The following is a 23,242-nucleotide window of genomic DNA, read 5'->3' as shown; positions in this document are numbered from 1 at the left end:
CAGACTTATGCATCATATTTTTTGATTTTGTAGAAGACAGGAGCGACGAATGGCCAAACACTATACAATATTAACAAAAGAACAGACTACTTCCTCTGAAGAAGGTAAGTTCCTTAACACTGATGTTATAGATCAGAAAGCTCATATGTTTGACCAAGAGCAAAAATTGACGTATTCTAAAAATAACATTAAAATTTTTCATTTTGGTCAATACATCAGTCAAAATGGCTCAGAAAATCCCGCTTTTCCGTCATCTGGCTTTTGAAGTTTTTAGTCTTCAGCTCACTGTTGTTATTGATTGAAATAAATTGGCAACATCTATAGAGCACTTTACAGATAGCTAGAAAGAGCTTTTGAGTTCATTGTCTCCCATTTTATCAAACACACATTCCATTTTGTTTCAAGCTAGGATACGGAAAATCTGTCAAAAATAAATCAGATTCCTTTCTTATAGGCAGGCCCCATCGGTCAGCTGGCCAGTATAGCTGTAGTACTGGTACGACTGAAGGGGCACCGATTTTAGAATCAGAAGTTCTGGATTTATGTCCTTGCTTTTCTCCTCATAGGCTGCCCAACTGGGGATAAATTATTTAATATTTCTGAGCCTCAGGCTCCTCCTCTATGACTCAGAGCCATTGAAAAGATACTTAGAGAAGATTTTTTTTTTCAACGAAACCCCTAGTATAAAATCCCTTGGTATTCAACTGTTTTCTACTAAACCTAAGGCCAGAAAATTCCACGTAATGAAAATCATCATTATTTTTCTTTCAACCAAATGAGAATTTCTCATTTTTTTAAACAAAAGAAGGAGGTCCTCATTTTTCTTCCATTAAAAATATGTCCAATGAATCAATGCATCCGTAACAGAATTTGCAATTTCATTTTAGAAGAGAGGTTTTGGAAAGTTTTAAACATCATATATGTATTTCATGTGATTCTTTTCCCATTAGATGCAAAGCAATTTAAAACAATTTCTTATCAACTTCCCATGGATATTCCAGAAGTAGAGTCAGCTAAGGAAGAACTAACTGATTATCAACTAGACAAAAGAAATATATCCATTGTTTGTTGTGATTCTAGGATAGCATGTGGAAAGGTAATTAGCTTGTAATTTTTTTTATTTGCTACTCTTTAAAAATCAGTTTTACCTAAAATTATAAAAGCTGTCATGATGAATATGGCAGCGTGGCTACATGACACATTTAACTATTTGTCAAAAAGAATTGGTATGGACTTGGCCTTTTAACTTATACTAGACTTTATAACAATGCTTTACATATGTTTTATGAGGGGGTATTTTGGTTAAAGCCTTTTTACTTTAAAATGTGATCAGTGTATAGTGAGGAACATTTGGAACCCTTTAGAAAACTAAAAAGAATGGGAGAAAATCATCAGAAGTCTCACCCACATCCCCCAAATCATTATTAATATTTCAATATTATCTAGATCTGCACTGCCCAATATGGTAACAAATACTCCACATGGATATCCAAATTTAAAATAATTAAATAACTTATTTAAAATAATTTAAATTAAATAAGTAAATAAAATGTAATTCTTCAGTCATGCTAGCCACATTTCAAGTGTTAAATAGCTGTGTGTGACTAAAGGCAACCATATTGCAGGGCAGATATAGAAAATTTTTATGGTCACTACAAGTTCTATTAGACAGCACTGTTCTAGAGTTTTTAAGCATAAGTTTCTGTTAAAACACTTGTAATTATATTACACATGTAATTTTTATCCTTTTAACTTAATTATCAACAATTTTTCCATGATATTACATAGCTTACATTAACATCATTTTAATATCTATGTGCCTTTTCATATAGTTTAACCATTGCTTTCAATATCTTTGTGTATAAATTTACACTATACTAAATATAGTTCCCCAGAATAGATCCCTAGAAATTAAACTCCTGAGAACAGTTTTGTTTCTCCTGGGTGACATAGAATTTAAGGCATGGCAGTGAACTGAGGTTCTGACAGAATCAAATCCAAATCCTGTCTGAAGGAAGGTTGCTTATCTAGCCCTGAAATCACTCCTACAAATTATCTTTCAAGTTCAATTACCAGCACACAGTGAAAAATAATTAAGAACACAAGGAAACTCAACACCACAACTGAAAACTCAGAGGATTAGTATCAATAAGAGAAGATCTACAAAGACTTCGAAAACTGAAGTAATCTAACTATGTTTATGAAAACAAAAGATCAGCTTGAAGATATATGGAGGGAACAGAAAACTATAAAGGGACATACAATTGAAAAGAAAAAAATGAACTTTAGAAATGAAAAATACAAAAACTATACAAAAAAATATAAAAACTTAAAAGATGAGAGTTAAATGCAGGTTAGACCCAACTAAAGAAAGAACTAATGACCTGAAAGAAAGGTTAAAAGAAAACTATCAAAATTTACCCCAAAATTTACATGGGGGCAAAAAAAGGTAAGGAATACAGAAAAGTGTGTATAATATGAAAATAGAATGAAGGGTCTAAAATGTATTTGTTCAGAATCCCAGAAGGAGAGGAAAAAGATAATCAGGCAGAGGCAGTATCTGAAGAGAGAATGGATGATAATTTTCCAAAACTGATAAAAGAGACCTATTCACAGATTTAAGAATCCCAAGCAGGATGAATTAAAAAAATAAAATAAAGTAAAATAAAAATAAATCCTAGACACAGTATAGTGAAACTGCACAAAGACAAAAAGAAAATCTAAAGATCAGCAGAGAAAAAGAAGTCTGTTTACATTTAAAAGAGAACAGTTAGAAATCAGATAACCTCCCAACAGCAACAATGGAAGCCAGTATAATGTCTTCTGTGTGCTGAAAGAAAATAACAGTCAGTCTAGAAGCCTATACCCAGTTAAAATATCTTTCATTAAAATATGCCCCCAAAAGACATGGTCTGGCAAAACAGAGTTTGTCACTAGTAGCCTCTGACTAAAAGGAATTCTAAAGAATGTTCTTTGTGTAGTTGGATAGTATGAGATTCAAGAAAGATGAAGAGCAAAGAAAAGCGTTCATGGGATATATGTATAAAACTAAAAGTTGACTGATAAAACAATAATAATAATAATGGCTCAAGGACTTTCAAGAAACAGTATAGAGTAAAAATACTTGAAAAAATAGTACATGATTTGGCAAGAAAGCTAAATGCAATTATAGTGTTATAAAAGTCCTTGGTTTGGGAGAAAGGCAAACATAGTTTAAACTCAGACTTTGATAAATTAAGTTTGCTTGCTGAAATTTCTGGGGTAGCCAGAAAAATAACAAGTAGAGAGTATAACTTCCAAGCTATCAGAGGCAGAGCAAAAAAATTAGAATAATTCACTTTAAGTGCCCCCCAAAAGATAAGAAAGGATAAGGGAAAAGAAAAACACATAACAGAGGACAAATAGAACACGTCAAGGAATGTCAGTAGTTATATGTAAATAGAGTAAATGCTTCAGTTAATAAACGAAGAGTGTCAGACAACTTTTTTAAGGAAAAATTCCAACCATATACTGATTACAAGAGACTATATCTAAAATATAAGGATAGGGGCTTCCCTGGTGGCGCAGTGGTTGAGAATCCACCTGCCAGCACAGGGAACACGGGTTTGATCCCTGGTCTGGGAAGATCCCACATGCCGTGGAGCAACTAAGCCCATGCACCACAATTACTGAGCCTGCGCTCTAGAGCCCACAAGGCACAACTACTGAGCCCGTGTGCTGCAACTACTGAAGCCTGTGCGCCTAAAGCCCGTGCTCCACAAAAGAAGCCGCCGCAATGAGAAGCCCACGCACCGCAACAAAGAGTAGCCCCCGCTCGCTGCAACTAGAGAAAGCCTGTGAGCAGCAACAAAGACCCAACACAGCCAAAAGTAAAATAAAATAAATAAAAAATAAAATAAAAGGATACAAAAAGATTAAATATAAATAAACAAAAATGATGTATCATGAAAATATTAAAGAACATCAGTGAGATAGAGGACCACTTCACAGTGACAGAAGTTTTAATCCACCAGGAAGGTATAATGTTACAAAATATGTTTCCCCTATTAACATAGCCTCAAAAAAAATAAAGCAAAATTTCAAGGAAGTAAAAGGGAAAAAATTTTAATCCATAATCATAACGGGATACTTTAGCCTGCTTCTCTCAATAATTGAGAGGACTATTAGACCAAAAAGAAAAAAAAGCAGTAATAAGATAGAATATTTGAACAACCCATTTAACAAATTTGACCTAATATTCATGGATTGGAAGAGTATTTAAAATATGACATTCTTCCCAAATTGATCTATAGATCCAATGCAACTGTAATTCAAATTCTAACAAGGTTGTATATTTGCGTGTGCAGGGGGAAGGAAGGTCTTGACAAGTTGATGCTAAGATTTACATGGAAATATAAAGAACTTAGAAGAGCCAAGACTTTCTTGAAGAAGAAGCCTGGGAGGGAGGGGAACACGCTCTATCAGATACTGAAATCTATTACAAAATATAGTAATTAAGACAGTGTAGTGTTGGGGCAGGATAAACAAATAAATCTATGATACAGAATAGTTCAGAATCGGATTTATGCACACACCGACTTCTGATCTATGCCAGCAGTGGCACTGCACAGTAATGGAGAAAGGAAAATCTTTCCAATACATACTGCTGGGACAATTGGATATCCATATTTTTTAATGAAATTGGAATCATACCTCACATCATATAAAAATCAGTTCCAGTGGATTAAAGACCTAAATGTGAAATGCAAAACTACAATGATTTTTTTTTTTAATAGGAGACTAGCTTTATTACTTAAGGTTAGGGAAAGATTTACTAACCAATTTTAAAAAAGCAATATCCATAAAGTAGTTGATAAATTAAACTTAAAATTTGGGGGACTTCCCTGGTGGTGCAGTGGTTAAGACTCTGCGCTTCCAATGCACGGGGCCCGGATTCGATCCCAGGTCAGGGAACTAGATCCCACATGCACACCACAACTAAGAGTTTGCATGCCACAACTAAGCAGCCAGTGAGCTGCAACTAAGGAGCAGGTGAGCCAGAACTAAGGAGCCCACCGGCTGCAACTAAGACCTGGTACAACCAAATAAATAAATAAAATATTTAAAAAAATTAAAATTTGGAAGACAAGCCAAGAAGGGAGATATTTTGCAGCACATATGATATACAAAGGGCTTTTATCCTAAATGTATAAAGAACTTCTATAAATCCACATGAAAAAAAAGTCTACCTAATAGAAAAATGAACTTAAAAAACTTGACCACTTCTCCAAGGAGAAAATTCAAATAATCAATAAACATATGAAAAGGTGTTCAACCTCATTAGTAATTTCCTGGGAGAGGAAAATTGAAACCACAATTAGAGATCAGTACATACGTATAATATTGGCAAAAAAAAAAATTGTGAAGTCTGATACTATTGAGTGTTGGAAAGGATATAGAGTAACAGTCCCTATTATTTGCCTCTAGTGTGAATGCAAATTGGTACAACTTGAAAATCATTTTGTCAGTACCTTGTAAAGTGGGAGACAGGCATATCTTGGGGTTCAGCAATTCTACCTCTGGGTATAAGATCTGAGAGTAACTGGGTACCAGCATACATGCAAAAGACGGTTCAGAGTATCATTGTTTATAAGCCAAAAACTGGGAACAACCGAGATATCCATTAACAATAGAATGGATAAGTAAATAATGATGAAGTCATACAATACAATCCTACACACAAATGGAAGTAATTGGACAACAGCTACACACTGGGACGTGTATGAATCTTACAAACATAATGTTGACTAAAAGAAACAAAGTATTAAAAATTCATAATGTTCGATTCCATTTATGTAAAATTCAAAATGGGAAAAATTAAACTATATTGTTTAGAGATTACAGAACACTGACTTTGGGGTAGCACAGAGGGAACTTCCAGAGTATCGGCATTGTTCTATATCTTGACCCACATGGTGATAACATGGGTGTTCACATTATAATTACGCATTAACAAAATAGCATATTTTAGTGCTTATCTGAATGTATTTTATATTTCATAAAAGTGAAAAGTGTATTATCTTTCAAAATAAATGGCAACATTTACATGAAAATTTAGATTGTTTCATTGTTTAGCCCTAGGAATTCTTGTATGCATTTTATTACAATTCAAGATTAGGAAGAAACAGAATTCAACTGAAGCTTTAGTTCATTTTAAAACATTGTTGGGGGCTTCCCTGGTGGCACACTGGTTAAGAATCCGCCTGCCAATGCAGGGGACACGGGTTCGAGCCCTGGTCCGGGAAGATCCCACATGCCACGGAGCAACTAAGCCTGTGTGCCACAACTACTAAACCTGCGCTCTAGAGTCCGCAAGCCACAACTACTGAAGCCCACGTGCCTAGAGCCCGTGCTCTGCAACAAGAGAAGTCACTGCAGTGAGAAGCCCACGCACTGCAACGAAGAGTAACCCCCGCTCGCCGCAACTAGAGAAAGCCCGCCCGCAGCAATGAAGACCCAATGCAGCCAAAATAAGTTAATTTTTTTAAAAAGACATGTCTATAAAAAATTAAAAAATAAAACATTGTTGGCTACAAATTCATTCCCCTATTGAGTATTACATAGAAAGTAAAATAGTTAAGCTTAGAGGTACAACAAGGAATATCTCTTTGTATTTCTTTCTTCATCTTCCCATATTCCACTAGTGTTTTTCTCAAATGAACTTCAAGAGCAACCCTGAAAAGACACCAGATGCTGCAGCTTACACTGGAGTGTAAAGTCAGTTTATTGAAGTATAATTTATTGTAAAACTCACCTTCTTATATGTACAGCTCCATTAATTTTGACAGTTATGTAATCACCACTACAACCAGGACACAGAATATCTCCACTGTGCTAGGGCTGGGTTTTTTTTTTTTTAATCTTCTTTTGTTTTTATAACAATATGCATATAAAGTAAAAGTAGATAAATAAAAAATAAACCTGATTGAAAAATTGGCATAAGACCTGAATAGGCATTCCTTTAAAGAAGACATACAGATGGCCAACATCATTAATCATCAGGGAAATGCAAATTAAAACCACAATGAGATATCACCTCACACCTGTCAGAATGGCTGTCATCCAAAAGAACACAAATAACAAATGTTGACAAGGATGTGGAGAAAAGGGAACCCTTGTGCACCGTTAGTGGGAATGTACATTGGTGTAGCCACTGTAGAAAACAGTATGAAGGTTCCTAAAAAACTAAAAATAGAACTACTGTATGACCCAGCAATTCCACTCTTGGGTGTATAACTGAAAAAAAATGAAAACACTAATTCGAAAAGATACATGCACTCCAATGTTCATAGCAGCATTTTTTACAGTAGCCAAGATATGGAAGCAACCTAAGTGTCCATCAACAGATAGATAAAGAAGATGTGGGGTGTGTGTGTGTGTGTGTGTATATATATATATATATATATATACACACATACATATATAACACACATACACACATATATATATGGGAATACTACTCAGCCATAAAAAAGAATGAAATTTTGCCATTTGCAACAACATGGATGGAGGGTATTTGGCTAAGTGAAATAAGTCGGAGAAAGACAAATACTGCATTATATCATTTATATGTAGAATCTAAAAGAAAACAAACTAATGAATATAACAAAAAAGAAAACAGACCCACAGACATGGAGAACAAACTACTATTTTCTAGTGGGGAGAGGGAAGTGGGGAGGGGCAAGATAGGGGTAGGGGTTTAAGAGGTACAAACTGCTATGTATAAGATAGATAAGCTACAAGGATATATTGTACAGCACAGAGAATATAGCCAATAGTTTATAATAACTATAAATGAAGTATAACCTTTAAAAATTGTGACTCACTATGTTGTTCGCCTGAAACTTATATAACCTTGCACATCAACTATACTTCAATTAAAAAAAATACCTACCATATAAGTTCTTTTTAAGTGTTTGCTGTTATGATGATGACGATTACTTAAATCTGACTGAAGCCTGAGCACTCTCTTCTATCTTGTTCTATTGAATAAAAATTGTTTTTAAGTTTTTAAAAAAGACAAAAAAACAAAAAACACTCTTCAAACAGATAAGTAATGTCAGATTCCTGCCAGAAAGGTTTAATCAGGTTATCTGCAGGGGTTAGGGACAATCTGTAATGATTCCTAAGGATTGTTCCCTGTTGCTGATTCAGGATCAAAAATTTAAGTTAAGAAATGGTTTGTGTGAGTGTCTAGCAAGCAAGGGATGTCTGTTGTCATCATGTAACTGTGCTTTTGTTTTCTACGGTGTATAGATCATGACAAATGAGCTCTTTGAAAAGCACTACAAACATGGGAGCAAGTTTCTGACTTCATTTCCAGACGGGACAACACAAATATTGTATCCTTTCTTTCAACAACTTATTTTCGTTAGCTTTATTTCTTCACAAAAAGGAAAAGAAAAAATAGATTGAAAAATATGAAGAAAAAATAGTTATTACCAAATTCTACCATCCAGAGCAAAGCTGTTAACATCTTTTTATACATCTTGCCTTACTTTTTTCCTATGAGTAATTATATAATTCTTTAAAAATTAATTCTTCAACTATTTATATTTTGTAACTTGCACCCTTTACATAATATTATACAATAAATATTATACAATAAATACTCATAAATGTTATGAGTATATAATATGCAATAAATATAGAGATACAACACCATCTTTATAAGCACATGGCATTCCATCACAGTGATGTACTGTAATTCCTTTCATCTATCCCCTATCACTAATCAAAGGTGTTTTTACAATTTTTGGCTGTTTTATACAACAGCTACATGAACAGCTTTGTGCATACCTCGCTGCACACTTATCACTTACTTCCTTGAATTAAATACCTAGGGATAGAAATTCTGGGTAAGAAATTATGGACATTTTAAAGGTTTAATAGATTTTGCCCCCCAGAAAATGTGTACCAGTTTACACATCCATGAGCAGCATGTTATTTTTTAATACAAAAATTCAATATCCATTTTATGGAACACTCAGTTATTGAGTGTTCAAGTTATTGATCAATTGAATTCTGCCTGATGATCAGACCATTTGCTATTTTGACGCAAAGGCCATTTAATATCTCAAGGAAAGTAAAACGAAACTATGAAATGAGAAGGACCTTTTGGTGAACTAAGGGCCTCATTTTGTAGGAGAAAGTCATTTTTAGTCATAGTTGCCTAAATGTTTAGTCAAACCCCACTAAGAAACCAGAAAAACGGCTTTCATGGCATAGGAAGTGTAATGAAGTTTTAGTTCCCTAGGCCCTTTGAGAAAGAGTGTAGGTTTTTTGTTTTAATTATATCAAAAAATTTTAAATAACTTCCCCAGCTTGTATCATTCGTTATCATTTCCTGCCCTGGCTTTAATTCGTTTTCACTCCTTTGAAGGCTATGGCTGATTTTCAAAATGATTCAGAATCAATTTTGTGTTTAATTCACCTCTGGACTTCCGATCAGCTGAGATAGGACTGAATATTAACAGTTAGTGAATTATCCTCAGTATATTTTATACTTTTTGATGCTATTGTAAGTGGAATTATTTTAATTTCATTTTCAAAATGTTCACTGCTAGTGTATAGAAATACAACTTATTTTTATATATTGATCTTTTAGCCTACAACCCTACTGAACTCTTTTGTTAGTTCTAACATTATTTTGTGGATTCCTTAGGATTTTCTATATACAAGAACATGTTATCTGCAAATAGAGATAGTTTTACTTCTTCCATTTCCAATCTGAATGTCTTCATTTCTTTTTCTTTCACAAAATTTTCCTGACTGGAACCTCCAGTGTGAGGTTGAACAGCAGTGGAAAGAGTGAACATTTTTGTTTAGTTCCTGATCTTAGGGGGAAAACACCTAGTCTTTAATCATTAAGTATGATGTTAGCTCTGGGGTTTTGTTAGACATTCTCTGTCAGGTTGAGGAGGCTCCCTTCTATTCCTAGTTCATTGAATCATTTATCATGAAAGGTATTGGATTTTGTCAGATGCTTTTTCTTCATCTATTGAGATGATCATCTGTTTTTTGCTCTTTATTCTATCAATATAGTATGTTTCATTAATTTATTTTTAGATGGTAAACCAACCTTGCATTCCTGGGATAAACTCCACTTTGTCGTGGTACATAATCCTTTTAATATGTTGCTAGATTCCTTTGCTGGTATTTTTGTTGAGGATTTTTGTGTCTCATAAATATATTTTGATCCACATAAAAAGCATGAAATTATTTTGTAATAACCCTCCCATTTTCAGAATGCTTTATAGTTTCAAAGGGCTCTCTTATAAATTGAATTTATTCCCAGTATAAAGACCATTAGCATAACTCAAATGACCTTATCTGATCTCAGCTACCCATCTGGAAACCTAGCCATCATCCAAGTGCCCAATAAGATAAATGGCTTCACCTGCATAGTCCAAGAAGACATGCCCACTAACCCTGCAATCCTGGCAGTGCTAGATTCTTCGGGTCGAAGTTCCTGCTATCATCCCAATGGAAATGTCTGGTAGGCTTCTATGTTCCTCCTGCTGTCATTTTGTTTCTCAGGTTTTGTGAAATTTTATTTTTCCTTTTATTTTTTCAACTTTATTGAGATATAATTGACATATACTGTGTAAGTTAAAAGTGTACTGCGTGTCGATTTGATACACTTATATGGTGCAAAATGATTACCTCTATAGCATTAGCTAACACAGGCAACATGTCACATAATTACCATTTCTTTTTTGTGTTGAGAACATTTAAGATATACTCTCTTAGCAACTTTCAAGTTTATAATACAGTGTTAACTATAATCACTATGCTATACATTAGATCCCCAGATCTTATTCATCTTATAACTAGAAGGACAAAAATAGCTTTAAGAAGATTTATTTATATTAGTGGTCTTTAGATAGTAATGTTCAACTCAGATAAATTTTTGATTTATGTCATTCCATATGCTGCTTAGTGGAAAAATCCCAGGCAACTACATAAAACAAAGCTCATCATATTTTTTTCTATAAACAGAAAGAAAATATACAATTTTAATATTAGAAAAACATCTCTAAATAAATTGTATGGCCATCCTAGGGATCTGAGCTATGAACCCAGGCAGTCTCTCTAGATGCTATGCCCTGATAATGTTATCCTGGCTTCATCTATGGAAATAATTCGCAATGGACAGCTGCCATACTGTGTTGTTACTGTTTGAGACATATCCCTAACAAGTAGGCTTCCCATAGCCACAACCAACAATAATATACAAACAAAATCTCTAGAGAAATGAAGGTCCTAATGCCTTCGATCTACTAACTTACACACTCTGTGATTTCATATTATTTCATTTAGTCTGAGAAAGTAAAATTTGGGTTCTAACTTCAAATACAATTTAATCTTTTGAAGCTTTTCAGAAAGAGATATTCTCTCCCTTTAACTTATTTACAGGTATAACAATCTTATCTTGAGACACTCTGCCAATAATTGACAGAAATTTGAACACTCTGCCAGTACTTGAGAAAGTTAGGACACAGGGAGATATTTGTACTTTTAGTTCAAAGCAGTAGTCAATCCAAACCTCCAAGTCTATTGGAGACTTTCTGCTTATCCTTCAGGGTTCAGTAGCAGCTCTGCATCACATCGGGTGGGGCACTATATCAACTGTCACCAGATATTCACTGGCTTCTAGGATTTCTCCCTTTACCAGTAAAGACCTCCCAGCCACCGACTGAACTCCCGGGCCCACTGACATGACTCCTTGACACTCTCATAGCCCCTCTCGCTGCTTCTTGTGTAGCAAGCCCACCTCCCCTGCGGGACTGAAGTCCCTTGAAGGCACACCCTGCACCTTTGCCACTACATAACATTTATCTGTACATGGCATAGACTCAAAGAAAGTTTATTAAATAAACAATTTATCTAGATAATTTTAGCCAAATGTTTTCACCCACGTACCAAGATAAAACTAAATCTCCCTCCTCCCAGATACAAAGATAATCACCTCAATTTCTCAGTTGTACTTTTGTTATCAGATTACTGCCACTCATCAAAGCTGGGAAAATACAATGTGAGTTATCTTACTCTAGGGAGCCCTCCTGGCCAATTCATCTGGTTTAAAAAAAATAATTTATTATCAAATTAAGCCAGCTAAGTACCCAGAACTCTACCTATCCTCTCTCCTCGAGAAAGAGATGGTGACCCCAGATGGAAGAAAGTGAGAGGGTATGCAAAGGAGCTCATAGAGTAGGATGGCAGTCACTAGTGCCACTAGATCTCAGATTGTGCAGGGCTACCTCTGTAGGTAATGTGGTAAAATGTGGCATTAACAACTCTAAGAGATTGGGGAGGGCCGGCTGGCCTCAGTTCCCCCTTCTGCTCCATTACCAAACTCTTCTAAACCACAGTGATCTCAGAGATGATCCCTGAGCCTCTCCTGCCCACACTGGCCCTGATGAGAGACCTCCTAGAAGGACTCCTGGCCCCAGTTGCTGGGCACTGTTAGGAAACAGGTCTCTGTACTCAGGCCAATTTGGCCTTTCCCAGAACTTACACTCACTGATCTTCATTTTGACACAGGGAAAATCTAAGTACGAGTCTTCTCCCCTCTTCCATGTAGAGCCTGCTCTCCTGTATTTCTTCTTATCCAGACTAAACCTTCTGTGCTCCCTCTTCATCCTCCCCAGCACATCATTTTCCAGATCCCTTTACCATCCCGGTTCCAGCCTTTGGACCCATTTTGGTTTATTACTACATCTTATACCATACCCAGTACTTCAAATTAGTATAGAATCCGGTCACAGTATTATTGCTCCTAAGATTACCTGAGGTTTTCCACTATTCATATGCTATTGGCTAGTATAAACTGCTATTCCCTTTGGTTAGCAAGTGAGCAGGCTAATTCAAGGTTGAATTATAATGTAACTGTTTATTTTTAATTTCCTTTCTGCCCAGGGTATACATCAATATCTTGGGCGGTCAATGTTCAGATCAAGCTGGCAACAGAGTAAGGGCTTGGAATTGGTCAAGTTCCGTCACGTCCTCACCCTTCGTTTCATTTAAACCTGTCTTTCTGGCTTTGAACCGTTATGTTGGAATCCGCATCTTAGAACAAGACAAGATTTCAATCACTTTTCTAGCAATGGGCCAACAGGCAAGAATCAGTGTCGGAACCAAAGTGAAGGTAGGTACATTTTTATAAACAGTTGAAAGCATTTAGAATAATGAGTAAAGCAATGTTTGTTAGTGTTATTACTGATAGATTATACTTGTGTGTAATCCACTGTGCACTACTGTGAATTTTGGAGTTCAATGAAAAAACATATAGTGAAAGTTTCATATGGAATTGAGACAACCTTACTGTTATTTCTTCCTCAGAAATTCCTTTTAGTTCAGACTTGATTCCAAATAATATTTACTGAGTGTTTACTCTCTGACTGAGGTAGTGCGGCTTCGGGGGTTTGGTTTTGAGACTTTGTATTGGGTTTGCTTTTCTCTGTGCTCTAGCAGAAAGCGCCTGGCTGAGTCAGGAGACCTGGGTTCTGACCATGTTCAAGACCCAGCACAAGCCCCATCTCCTTGGAAACACCTCCCAGAGCTCCTAGCCCTTTGTCCAATCAGGGTCGAAAATGTCCTTCTCTGGGTTGTCCATGTACTCACCTCTGTCCCTGCACTTGCTGAACCATGTGCCTTACTTGCCTTCATGGCTGTCTTTCCTACTGGATGGTAAGCTCCTGCAGGACAGAATCTGTCTTACTGATTCCTTTATCCTGCCCGGGGCATGGCCCAGAGTACACTCTCAGTGACCAGAAATGCTGCACAACGGTTAAGAACACAGACTTCGGGTTACAGAGACGTAGTTTCAAACCTCAGCTCTGCCACTTAGCTAAGTGGCTGAACTTGAACTTCAGTCCCCTCCTCTACAAAATGGGGATAATGATTCCTCTCTTACAGATTGCTGTGAAGATTCAATGAGAATGCAAAGTACTTAGCATGGTGCTTGGAACTGACTAAGTACTTAGCAAATGATAGCTCAGTAGAGATGTAGAGTTTGTCAGTTATACCTCAGTAAAGCTGAAATATATATAGGCATGTAGAGAAAGATATAAATAGAGATCTATGTCACATATAGAGCATATATAGTATGTGACTTTGAATAAGTCCCCTAAACTCTGAGGACCTTGTTTCATCAATTATTCAAGGAAGAGATTGTTCCAAACTTCAAAGATATCTTCAGCATCTAAAAAGTCTATACGTTTAATCGAGTGGAAATATGACTACAGGATTCCACACAGGCAGGGATATTTCATAAACACCAAACAAAAAGGAGACTTCAGATTCAGCCAACATGGAGCAAGGGTCTACAATGTGCTAAGCATTATTTGAGCTACTTCCAGTCAGTCGAGCTACTGCAGTCAGCTGTCAGGCTGCAAACAAGCTTCTTCCTTGGTTAGAAATTTACAAGACAGTCTTTTTTTGGTTCATTACATTCGTGGTAAATATGCATTTTTACCAAAAATGTCAAAAATGCTCTCTTTCTCCTCACTTCCCTCCTTCGAAATGAATTTTAATCAGAAAAGAGAGTTGGTGCAAAAGAAAGAATTTGATGTTAAAAATGATTGCTTTTCTCATCATCCTCATGAACACCCTTTCAATTTTTTAAAATTCCAAAAGTGATATGTGGATACATTCTCATATTTCAAGATTCAAATAATATAGAAATATAGAGAGTAAAAAAATGAGATACCCCCTTCATCCTTTCTTCTCTTCTAATTCTCTTCCCAAAGGTAATCACCACTGAAAATTTGGTGTGTACTTCTCTTTTCTATGTACTTATAAATTATTCACATACATCTTTTTAAAATAAAAATTGGATCAGACTACACTGATTGTATTATTAGGCTTGTTCTCTTTGTTTTTGTTTTCCATTTAACATGTGTTAAAGATCCTTTCATGTCTACATATCCAAGCATATTTGTCTATTCTCTTGCTACGTAATATTTCATATGTACTATAGTTAATTTATGTTGAATCTAATGCCTTCTCAGTGGCATTGGGCACAGCTGCTCACTTCCTCCTCCTAGAAGAATTTCCTCCCTTGCTTCCAGGACCTACTCTCTCTTGATTTTACTTCTACCTCAAGGGCTACTCCTTCTCATTTTTCTTTGCCTATTTTCTTCACCCCCGCCTTTTTCTAAATATTGAGGGGCTCCAGGGCTTGTCGTCGGGCTCATCTTTTCTCTAGCTATACTCACTCCCTAGGTGATCTCATCAGTTTTCTGTCCTGAAATACCATCTGCTTGTTGATGACCCCTCCATTTATCTCCACGTGGATCTCCCAGGAACTCTAAACTTGCAGATCTGATTCCAACCCTCCATCTCCATCTGGTGTCTAAAGGGCATTAGAAACTTCACAGAGCAAAATGACATTTGAAAGCGTGCTCTACCTTGGGTCTTCTCCATCTTAGGAAATGGCAACTGCTTTCAGTTGCTCAGACCCAAAACTTCGGGGTTGCTACCCTCCTCTCCTCTCTGTTTCACAACCCCACATCTTTCATCTGCAAGTCCTATAAACTCTACCGCCAACATATCTCCAGACTCTTAACACTCCTGGCATCCTTCAAGACTACCACCCTTATCTGCCTCACGTACCTAATCCATCTCTTGTTTAAATTATTACAGTAGCCTCCTCCTAAATCTCCCTGCTTCCGGTCTTCCCAAAGTCAATTCTGCCACGATAGTGGAGGTGATATTTTGAAAACCAAAGTCTGGTGAAAACTGGAGACTTCTAACCTTACTCAGAGTAAAAGCCAAGATCCTGTAACTGAAATACTGTATGTGATCTGGACTTCCTTCTATTAACATTCCCTCTGTAGTCCTCTTTTCCTACCCACTCAGTTTCAGCCACCCTGGCCTTTTTGCTGTTGCTAGACAATACCAGGCATGTCACTGCCACAGGGCTTTTGCACTCGCTATTCACTCAACTTAAAATATTCCTCCCCCATTTAGCACATAGCTGCTGCACTTCCCTCAGGTTTCTGCTCTCGGAGTCCTTTCCTGACCACCCCGTGTAAACTCGCAGGACCCCCACCCCTACCCTGGCACTCTGAGTGCCCCTTTGGGCATATATATATGCCACAGGTTCTTATATGTAGGGCTCCCATTTTCTTTCACCTCTAAAGGGTATATGATTTGTATTCTGATTTCCTCAACTCAGTAGTTATTGAATTTTCAAATAGAGTTCTTAAATTTGCTATCTTTTTCTTATTAACTTCTAAATGGTCAAGGAATATGGCTTGCATTTTTTCCCTGCTGTTTAAAATGTACTGATACTTTCTTGGTGGCTGATGACATAACTTATGACTGTTCCATGTATATTTGACCCCCCCAAAAGGTTTACTAGCACAAAACTGTGTATGTCTAAATGTTCTATTTACACTTCTCTCTATATCCTTTTCTTTTTATTATGGTTCATTTATTTCTGAGAGATGTACGAATGTCTCCCAATATGACTGAATTGGTACATTTTTCCTACAATTTCTATCAGGTTTTGCTTTATCTGTCTTGAAGCTCTATGGTTAGGAAATTAAAGGTGTCGACTGTCTTCATGGTGAGTTATACTTTTCACCCCTGGGCCACCTCACTTATTTGCCTTTCAGCTGTACCCATTACATGACTCAGCATATCACTGAGGGTTTTTGTTTCTATTTTGACAAAAAATTTTAATGTCATCAATATGTATTATTCCCAGTTTCCCTCTTAATGGTCTTTGCCTTAAATGCTACTTCATATGATGTTAAATTGCTACACCTGCTTTCTTTTAGTTTGCACCGGCTTCATACATCTTTTTTTCATCCTTTGATTTGCAACCTTTTTATGTAGTTTTGAGTTAGATGTGTCCCTGCAAACACATCTAACTTTTGTTGCTCTCCTCAACCTAACAGACTTGATCTTTTAATACGTTATATTTTAATGGTTATTCTAAAATTAACGTATCTTTTTTTCTATATGCATAGAACTAAGTTCCAAATCCTCTAGTTATTTTCCTTGACAATTCTCCCAAATCCCTCAGAAAATATTAACTGTATACACACACACAGACACACACACACACACACACACACACACACATATATATTCTAAGGTCTGTTTCCCTGAATATTAGCATCTCTGACAGGTAAATCTGGTGCCTCTCATTGAGAAGCCCTGTTTTCCTGCATGTTCTCCTTACCGAAGTGTCCTTCTGCTAACTGTGGAGGAGTGGCATGTGCTGCTGAGGGGTGGAAGGCGAGCTCCAGCGCCAGGCTTCCAGCCTCAGCCTGTGGGCACCGCGGCTCAACACAAAGGGGAGGCCAGGGCACCATGGCAATATTTACCTCAAGGCCTCTCCTCCTCCCATTGCTGTTGACTTTGACCTCAGAATGTGTTTGGGATTAGTGGTTCCATCTGGTCATTTATCTCTCTACGGATGTGGTCCCAGCTGCTTCTTGATTTTCAGGAATTCCTTAAGATTATTCCTGCTGATAAAAAAAATTTTCCTATTTCCTATTGATTTACTCTCTGAAAATGTTTTCTGCCATTTTATGGGATTTGGGATTGAAGGAAAACTAAAAATGGAGATCCATCCTCATTACTCAGGCATCTCATCCTCCTTCCCCCCTCCCTCCCTCCTTCCTCCCTTCCAAAGAGGGGAGGGATAAAAATGCAGGAAGATGCTGCGAGTTCTCACGTCTCTGGCAGGTAAGAGGTCACTCAGCTTTGCAGGAGGTAATAGGTGGGCTTGCATTTAGCCCCGCCCCGCCCCACCCCGCCGAGGCTATGCAGCCCTCCTGCGCTGCCTCAGAAGCCGCAGCTGGGAAACACCTCAGGCGAGGCTGCCCTAACAGACGACCTTCCCGCAGCTGCGAGGAGACAGCATCAGCCTGAATCACTCAAGGCCGTAAGGAAGTGGGGAGGGTGGAGGGCAAGGAGGGTCGTGTGGAAGGGCCTCCTGGATATTGGGGCGCGCTTTAGAAGGAAAGGTGCCTTAGTCATCCCGGCTCCTTCTGGAAAGCCCAGTTCAGGGCCTTCCCAGCCTCTAGGCCCGCACCCACCACGCTCTCCGCACTGGGCGTGTCCCAGGGACGGGGTGCCTGCAGCATCTCTGTGCTTCCCCCAGCAGATGCCGGTAAATGACTTGAATACATTGTAAGCATTTGAAAGAAAGTATCCGATTTCTATGTGGTCTGGCCTGCTGTAGTCTCTCAAATCTCCAGAGCATCTCAACTCATTCCTGTTCGGACTAGAATTAACACCACTGCCCCTATTTATAGATAATTAGACTCAAGAGGGAATCCAGCCCCAGATTAGCGTCGCCTCTCGCCTCCTCCCACCTCCTGCTTCAGCAGTCACCATTTCCACCCTGGACTCTGAGCTTCCCTTCTCTCTTTCCTGAAAAGCTACCAAACCCTGAAGAGATTCCAGCACTCCGACACCTGAACGGGGACGACCTTCTTCTGCTGGCCAGTTTAATAAAGATCCGACGCCTGTTTCATAAACTGGAAGGATGTGTGAATTTCCCCTCCAGCCAGGTTTGGGAAAAATTAAAGCAACCTTCCTACCTTTCTTCACTTTCTCTAAAACTAATTGCCCTTTGTCACAACTCTGGTATGAAGCAAGATACAATAACAACAATAGCAGCTTTGATAAATGAAAAGATTTAACGACAGTGATGGTGCTTTCCTTTGTTTTCTTGAGTTTCTCCGGGAGGGGGTGTCGGAGATTTCAAAAAGTGTATAAAACGACTAGGAAATACCAAGGAATGTGCTTTATTACAAATTTAGAGCACATCCAGAGTCATCACTGGTTTGCATTCTTGGTGGGAAAACTAACAACTCACTCTGAGAACAGCAGAGAACAAGCAAGTCAGCCAAAGTGCCCCTATCAGCCAGAGTTCCATCAGGAAAACCGAAAGCAGGGAGGGAGCAGGTGCTTCCACAACCTTCCCCTTCCTAAAGGCTGGGAAAGTGAAGGTCAAGGAACTGCCCTTAGGTCGCTGGGGAAATGAGGGAATCTCAGGAAGCCAAGAAGCCAACAGCACCAAGGAAGAGCTGCAGCCTCACATCCCGGCCGGTGCAAGACTAACAGCTAGCCCCTCCCCAAGTCCACCCTCCTGCCAGAGGTGAAGGACGGCTGCTGCTCCTCTCCCGCCTCCCGCACCTCAGGCAGCTGCCTCCCGCTGGGGAAACATAATGGTTCCCGCCGGCAAAGGGTTATGGAAAAGTATGTATCTCCCCTTCTGAGGGGAGGGAGGAGAGATGTTGCTGGATCTGCAATGATGGCCCAGCACAGCATCCTCTGCTCAGTGATGAAGATGCTTCAGAGCAGAAAGCAGAGTTGAGAATCGGATGTGGAGAACCCTAAAGACTGGACCGCCCAACCCTGCCCTCTCCTGAACTTCTCTGACTTCTCAGTTCCCTGTTCTTTGGGAGAGGGAGGAATGTGGTTGGAGGGGCCATTCCTTATAGTGAATAACGCATTTGGTGCTAAGGTGTAGCAAGAGAGATTAAGCCTATCCACCGGTGATTGATCAGTTAGCGTGAGGTACTAAATCATACTGTTTTCCTACTAAAAGCCCGCTGAGGAAGCATGGGGAGGAGAAGGAAGGGACAGGAAGAGTGGAAGGATGCTGTGTCCCAGGGAGGGCTGAGTGCTGGGCAGCACGAAGCAGGTGAGCTACTGGGAGACTAGGGGCTGGTCTTGGTATTAATCCATTCACCACTTTTGTTTAAAGCTGCCTTTAACAAATTTACAGTTACCAAAGGGGGAAGCGGGTGGGGGAGGGATGAATTAGGAGTTTGGAATTAGTAGATACAAACTACTATGTACAAAACAGATAAACAACAGGGCCCCACTGTATAGCACAGGGAACTATATTCAATATCCTGTAATAAACCATAATGGAAAATATGAAAAAGAAAATATGTATGTATAATCGATTCACTTTGCTATACACCAGAAACTAACACAACATTGTGAATCAACTATACTTCAATTTAAAAAAAAATTTTTTTAAAGCTGCCTTTAGGGGACTTGTCTAGTGGCACAGGGTTAAGAATCTGCCTTCCAATGCAGGGGACACGGGTTCGATCCCTGGTCAGGAACTAGATTCCACATGCAGGCCACAACTAAGGGGCCCACAGGCCGCAACTAAGGAGCACGTGCCACCAACTAAAGGAGCCAGAGAGCCACAACTAAGGAGCCCACCTGCTGCAACTAAGATCAGGTGCAACCAAAATTTAAAAATTAAAATAGAAAAAAAAATTTTTTTAAGCTGCCTTTGGGCTTCCCTGGTGGTGCAGTGGTTGGGAGTCCGCCTGCCAATGCAGGGGACACGGGTTGGAGCCCTGGTCCGGGAGGATCCCACCTGCCGCGGAGCAACTAAGCCCACGTGCCAGAACTATTGAAGCCTGTGCGCCTGCAGCCCATGCTCCACAACAGGAGAGGCCACCGCAATGAGAGGCCCGTGCACCATGGTGAAGAGTGGCCCACGCTCGCCCCAACCAGAGAAAGCCCGTGCACAGCAATGAAGACCCAGTGCAGCCAAAAATAAAATAAATTTTTTTTTAAAAGCTGCTTTTAATTATCTTACTTTTTAGGAACTGTGTCAACACTGAGAATTCAATTTTCTTATTTTTTCATTTCCATTCTTGCTAATCTCCACTGCTTTCTGAAAAAGAGGTTCCGAGGCTTACGTCTTGATCAATGCTAAATGTCTCTTTCTCTTTCTTATTTTTGCCTTTTGCCTCTTCCTTTTCACTGATAAGTGAAATTTTATTTTCTATAAAGTGAGACAGAAATATTAATTGAGCTAGTATGTTTCAACATAGCTCTGAAAAATAGCATATAACAGTGTAACATGTAACAATCACAACAAAGCCTTAACTGGATCTGTTTTTGTACATCATTAAACACTATTTTTGGGTGTGCTGAGCCCTAGTGGATACTGAATAAGGCCTTGATTAACTGGAGATTGGCAGGATAATGAGACAACATCTTTCAACAATTTTGCTTCATGTTTAATAATAAAATGTTATTTAATTATTTAAAATAATTTATGTGTAATAAAGCAATTTATGCTGCTTCTTTAAAATGTATTAAAAATGAAAATGTTTATATCTACTTCTAGCTATCTTTTACGGTCATATTTCAAGGCAACTGTATTTACTGAAGGGACTGAGTTGTTAAAAATAACAATAATGATAAATTTTATTTTGAGCATCTATGTATACCAAAAGTGCATTTGGGATATGCCACAGATTTTATTTATCACTGTCCATTTTTCCAATTCTCTGTTTCAGGTAATCTTGGTTTTGAATAATCTATTCTGTTAATTCATGCGGTGTTTTTTTTTTCTCATTTTTCACAATAAAAACCTCTTCAAAAAAATTAATCTCGTCTAGGAAACCATAAACAAAACAAAAAGACAACCTACTGACTGGGAGAAAATATTTGCAAATGATGTGCCTAACAAGTGCTTAATTTCCAAAATATACAAACAGCTCATGCAGTTCAATATCAAAAAAACAAACAACCCAATCAAAAAATGGGCAGAAGACCTAAAGAGACATTTCTCCAAAGAAGATATACATTGCCAACAAACACATGAAAGAATGCTCAACATCATTAATCATTAGAGAAATGCAAATCAAAACTACAACGAGGTGTCACCTCACACGGGTCACAAATAGTAAGTCCACAAATAATAAATGCTGCTGAAGAGGGTGTGGCGAAAAGGGAACCCTCTTACACTGTTGGTGGGAATGCAAATTGGTGTAGCCACTATGGAGGACAGTATGGAAGTTCTTTAAAAAACTAAAAATAGAGTTACATATGATCCAACAATCCCACTCCTGGGCATGTATCTGCATGGAATAGCTACCAATGAAACTAAAAGACGAAAACTCTAACTTGAAAAGATAAATGCACCTCAGTGTTCACAGCAGCACTATTTACAATAGCCCAAGACATGCAAGCAACCTAAATGTCCATCAACAGGTGAATGGATAGAGGATGTGGTACATATATACAATAGAATATTACTCATCCATAAAAAAGAATGAAATAATGCCATTTGCAGCAATGTGTATGGACCTAGAGATTATCATATTAAGTAAAGTAAGTCAGACAGAGAAAGACAAATGTCATATGGTATCACTTATATGTGGAATCTAAAAAATAGTACAAATGAACTTATTTACAAAACAGAAACAAACTCACAGACATAGAAAATAAACTTATGATTACCAAAGGGAAAGGGGATGGAGGGATTAACAGAAACACACTACCATATAAAAAATAAACAAGGATTTACTGTATAGCACAAGGAACTATATTCAGTATCTTGTAATAACCTATAATGGAAAAGAATTTTTAAAAAGTATACACTTAAATATATAGATATGTATAACCGAATCACTTTGTACCTGAAACTTAACACAATATTGTAAATCAACTATACTTCAATGAAATAAAAATTAAACTCTTCTAGCCATACACCTGAAAACTAACACAATACACCTGCAATTAACACAATATTGTAAATCAACTATATTTCAATAAAAGAAAAAAAATTAAACTCTTCTAGCCATAAAGTTGTCATATAGTAATATTGCATAAATTGAGGGAGAAGAAAACACTCTAAATGTGTAGGTTTTTCCAGATGTAAATTTCAAAAGAATTATTGATATACTTAAAGCTTAAAGTAGGACTACAAATCCTTGTCTCCATTTATTCCTGATCTCAGGATTTTCACTTTTTTATTTTGTTCATGCATATTTTACATTTTATGTGTACCATTTTGAACAGATAAAATGATCATCTTTGAGAAGATACATATATGCACTTCAATGTAACTGATAAGAAATGAAAACTTTCTGCTTCAGGTAAAGCTGGCAGCAAAGCATATCAGCAAAGCCTTGGAGAACTGAGACGTAAGAGCACATCCAGTGTATGGGCCTCTGTGCAGTTCTAATAGTGTGTGAGCAATATACACCAAAGTGAGTTTCATTGTTAGCTATTCCTGCTAATAAAGGTCATACCAGGGAATTCCCTGGAGGTCCAGTGGTTGCAACTCCACGCTTTCACTGCCGAGAGGTCTGATAATAAATAAAATTAATTTTAAAAAATAGATTATAGACATAGGTCACATAGACTAAAAATTAACAGGAACTGGAGGCTGATATCACAGTGAATGATT

At 37.8% G+C, this 23,242-nt stretch overlaps 1 protein-coding gene across 1 annotated transcript in view; it reads left to right on the top strand.

Moving 5' to 3' along the window:
* Positions 1-18,707, top strand: part of ERICH6 (glutamate rich 6) — a 33,702-nt gene extending 14,995 nt beyond the window's left edge. Inside the window, exons 9-14 of the mRNA XM_065875804.1 lie at positions 34-104; positions 951-1,096; positions 8,296-8,381; positions 10,382-10,537; positions 12,961-13,189; positions 18,444-18,707. Coding sequence (XP_065731876.1) covers positions 34-104; positions 951-1,096; positions 8,296-8,381; positions 10,382-10,537; positions 12,961-13,189; positions 18,444-18,707 — 952 coding nt within the window. The remainder of the gene's footprint in view (positions 1-33; positions 105-950; positions 1,097-8,295; positions 8,382-10,381; positions 10,538-12,960; positions 13,190-18,443) is intronic.
* The last annotated feature ends 4,535 nt before the right edge of the window (positions 18,708-23,242 follow it).

The sequence above is a fragment of the Phocoena phocoena genome, chromosome 4 (genome assembly GCF_963924675.1).
Source record: "Phocoena phocoena chromosome 4, mPhoPho1.1, whole genome shotgun sequence".
Taxonomy (NCBI): Eukaryota; Metazoa; Chordata; class Mammalia; order Artiodactyla; family Phocoenidae; genus Phocoena; species Phocoena phocoena.
This window is presented reverse-complemented; position numbering and strand designations above follow the sequence as displayed.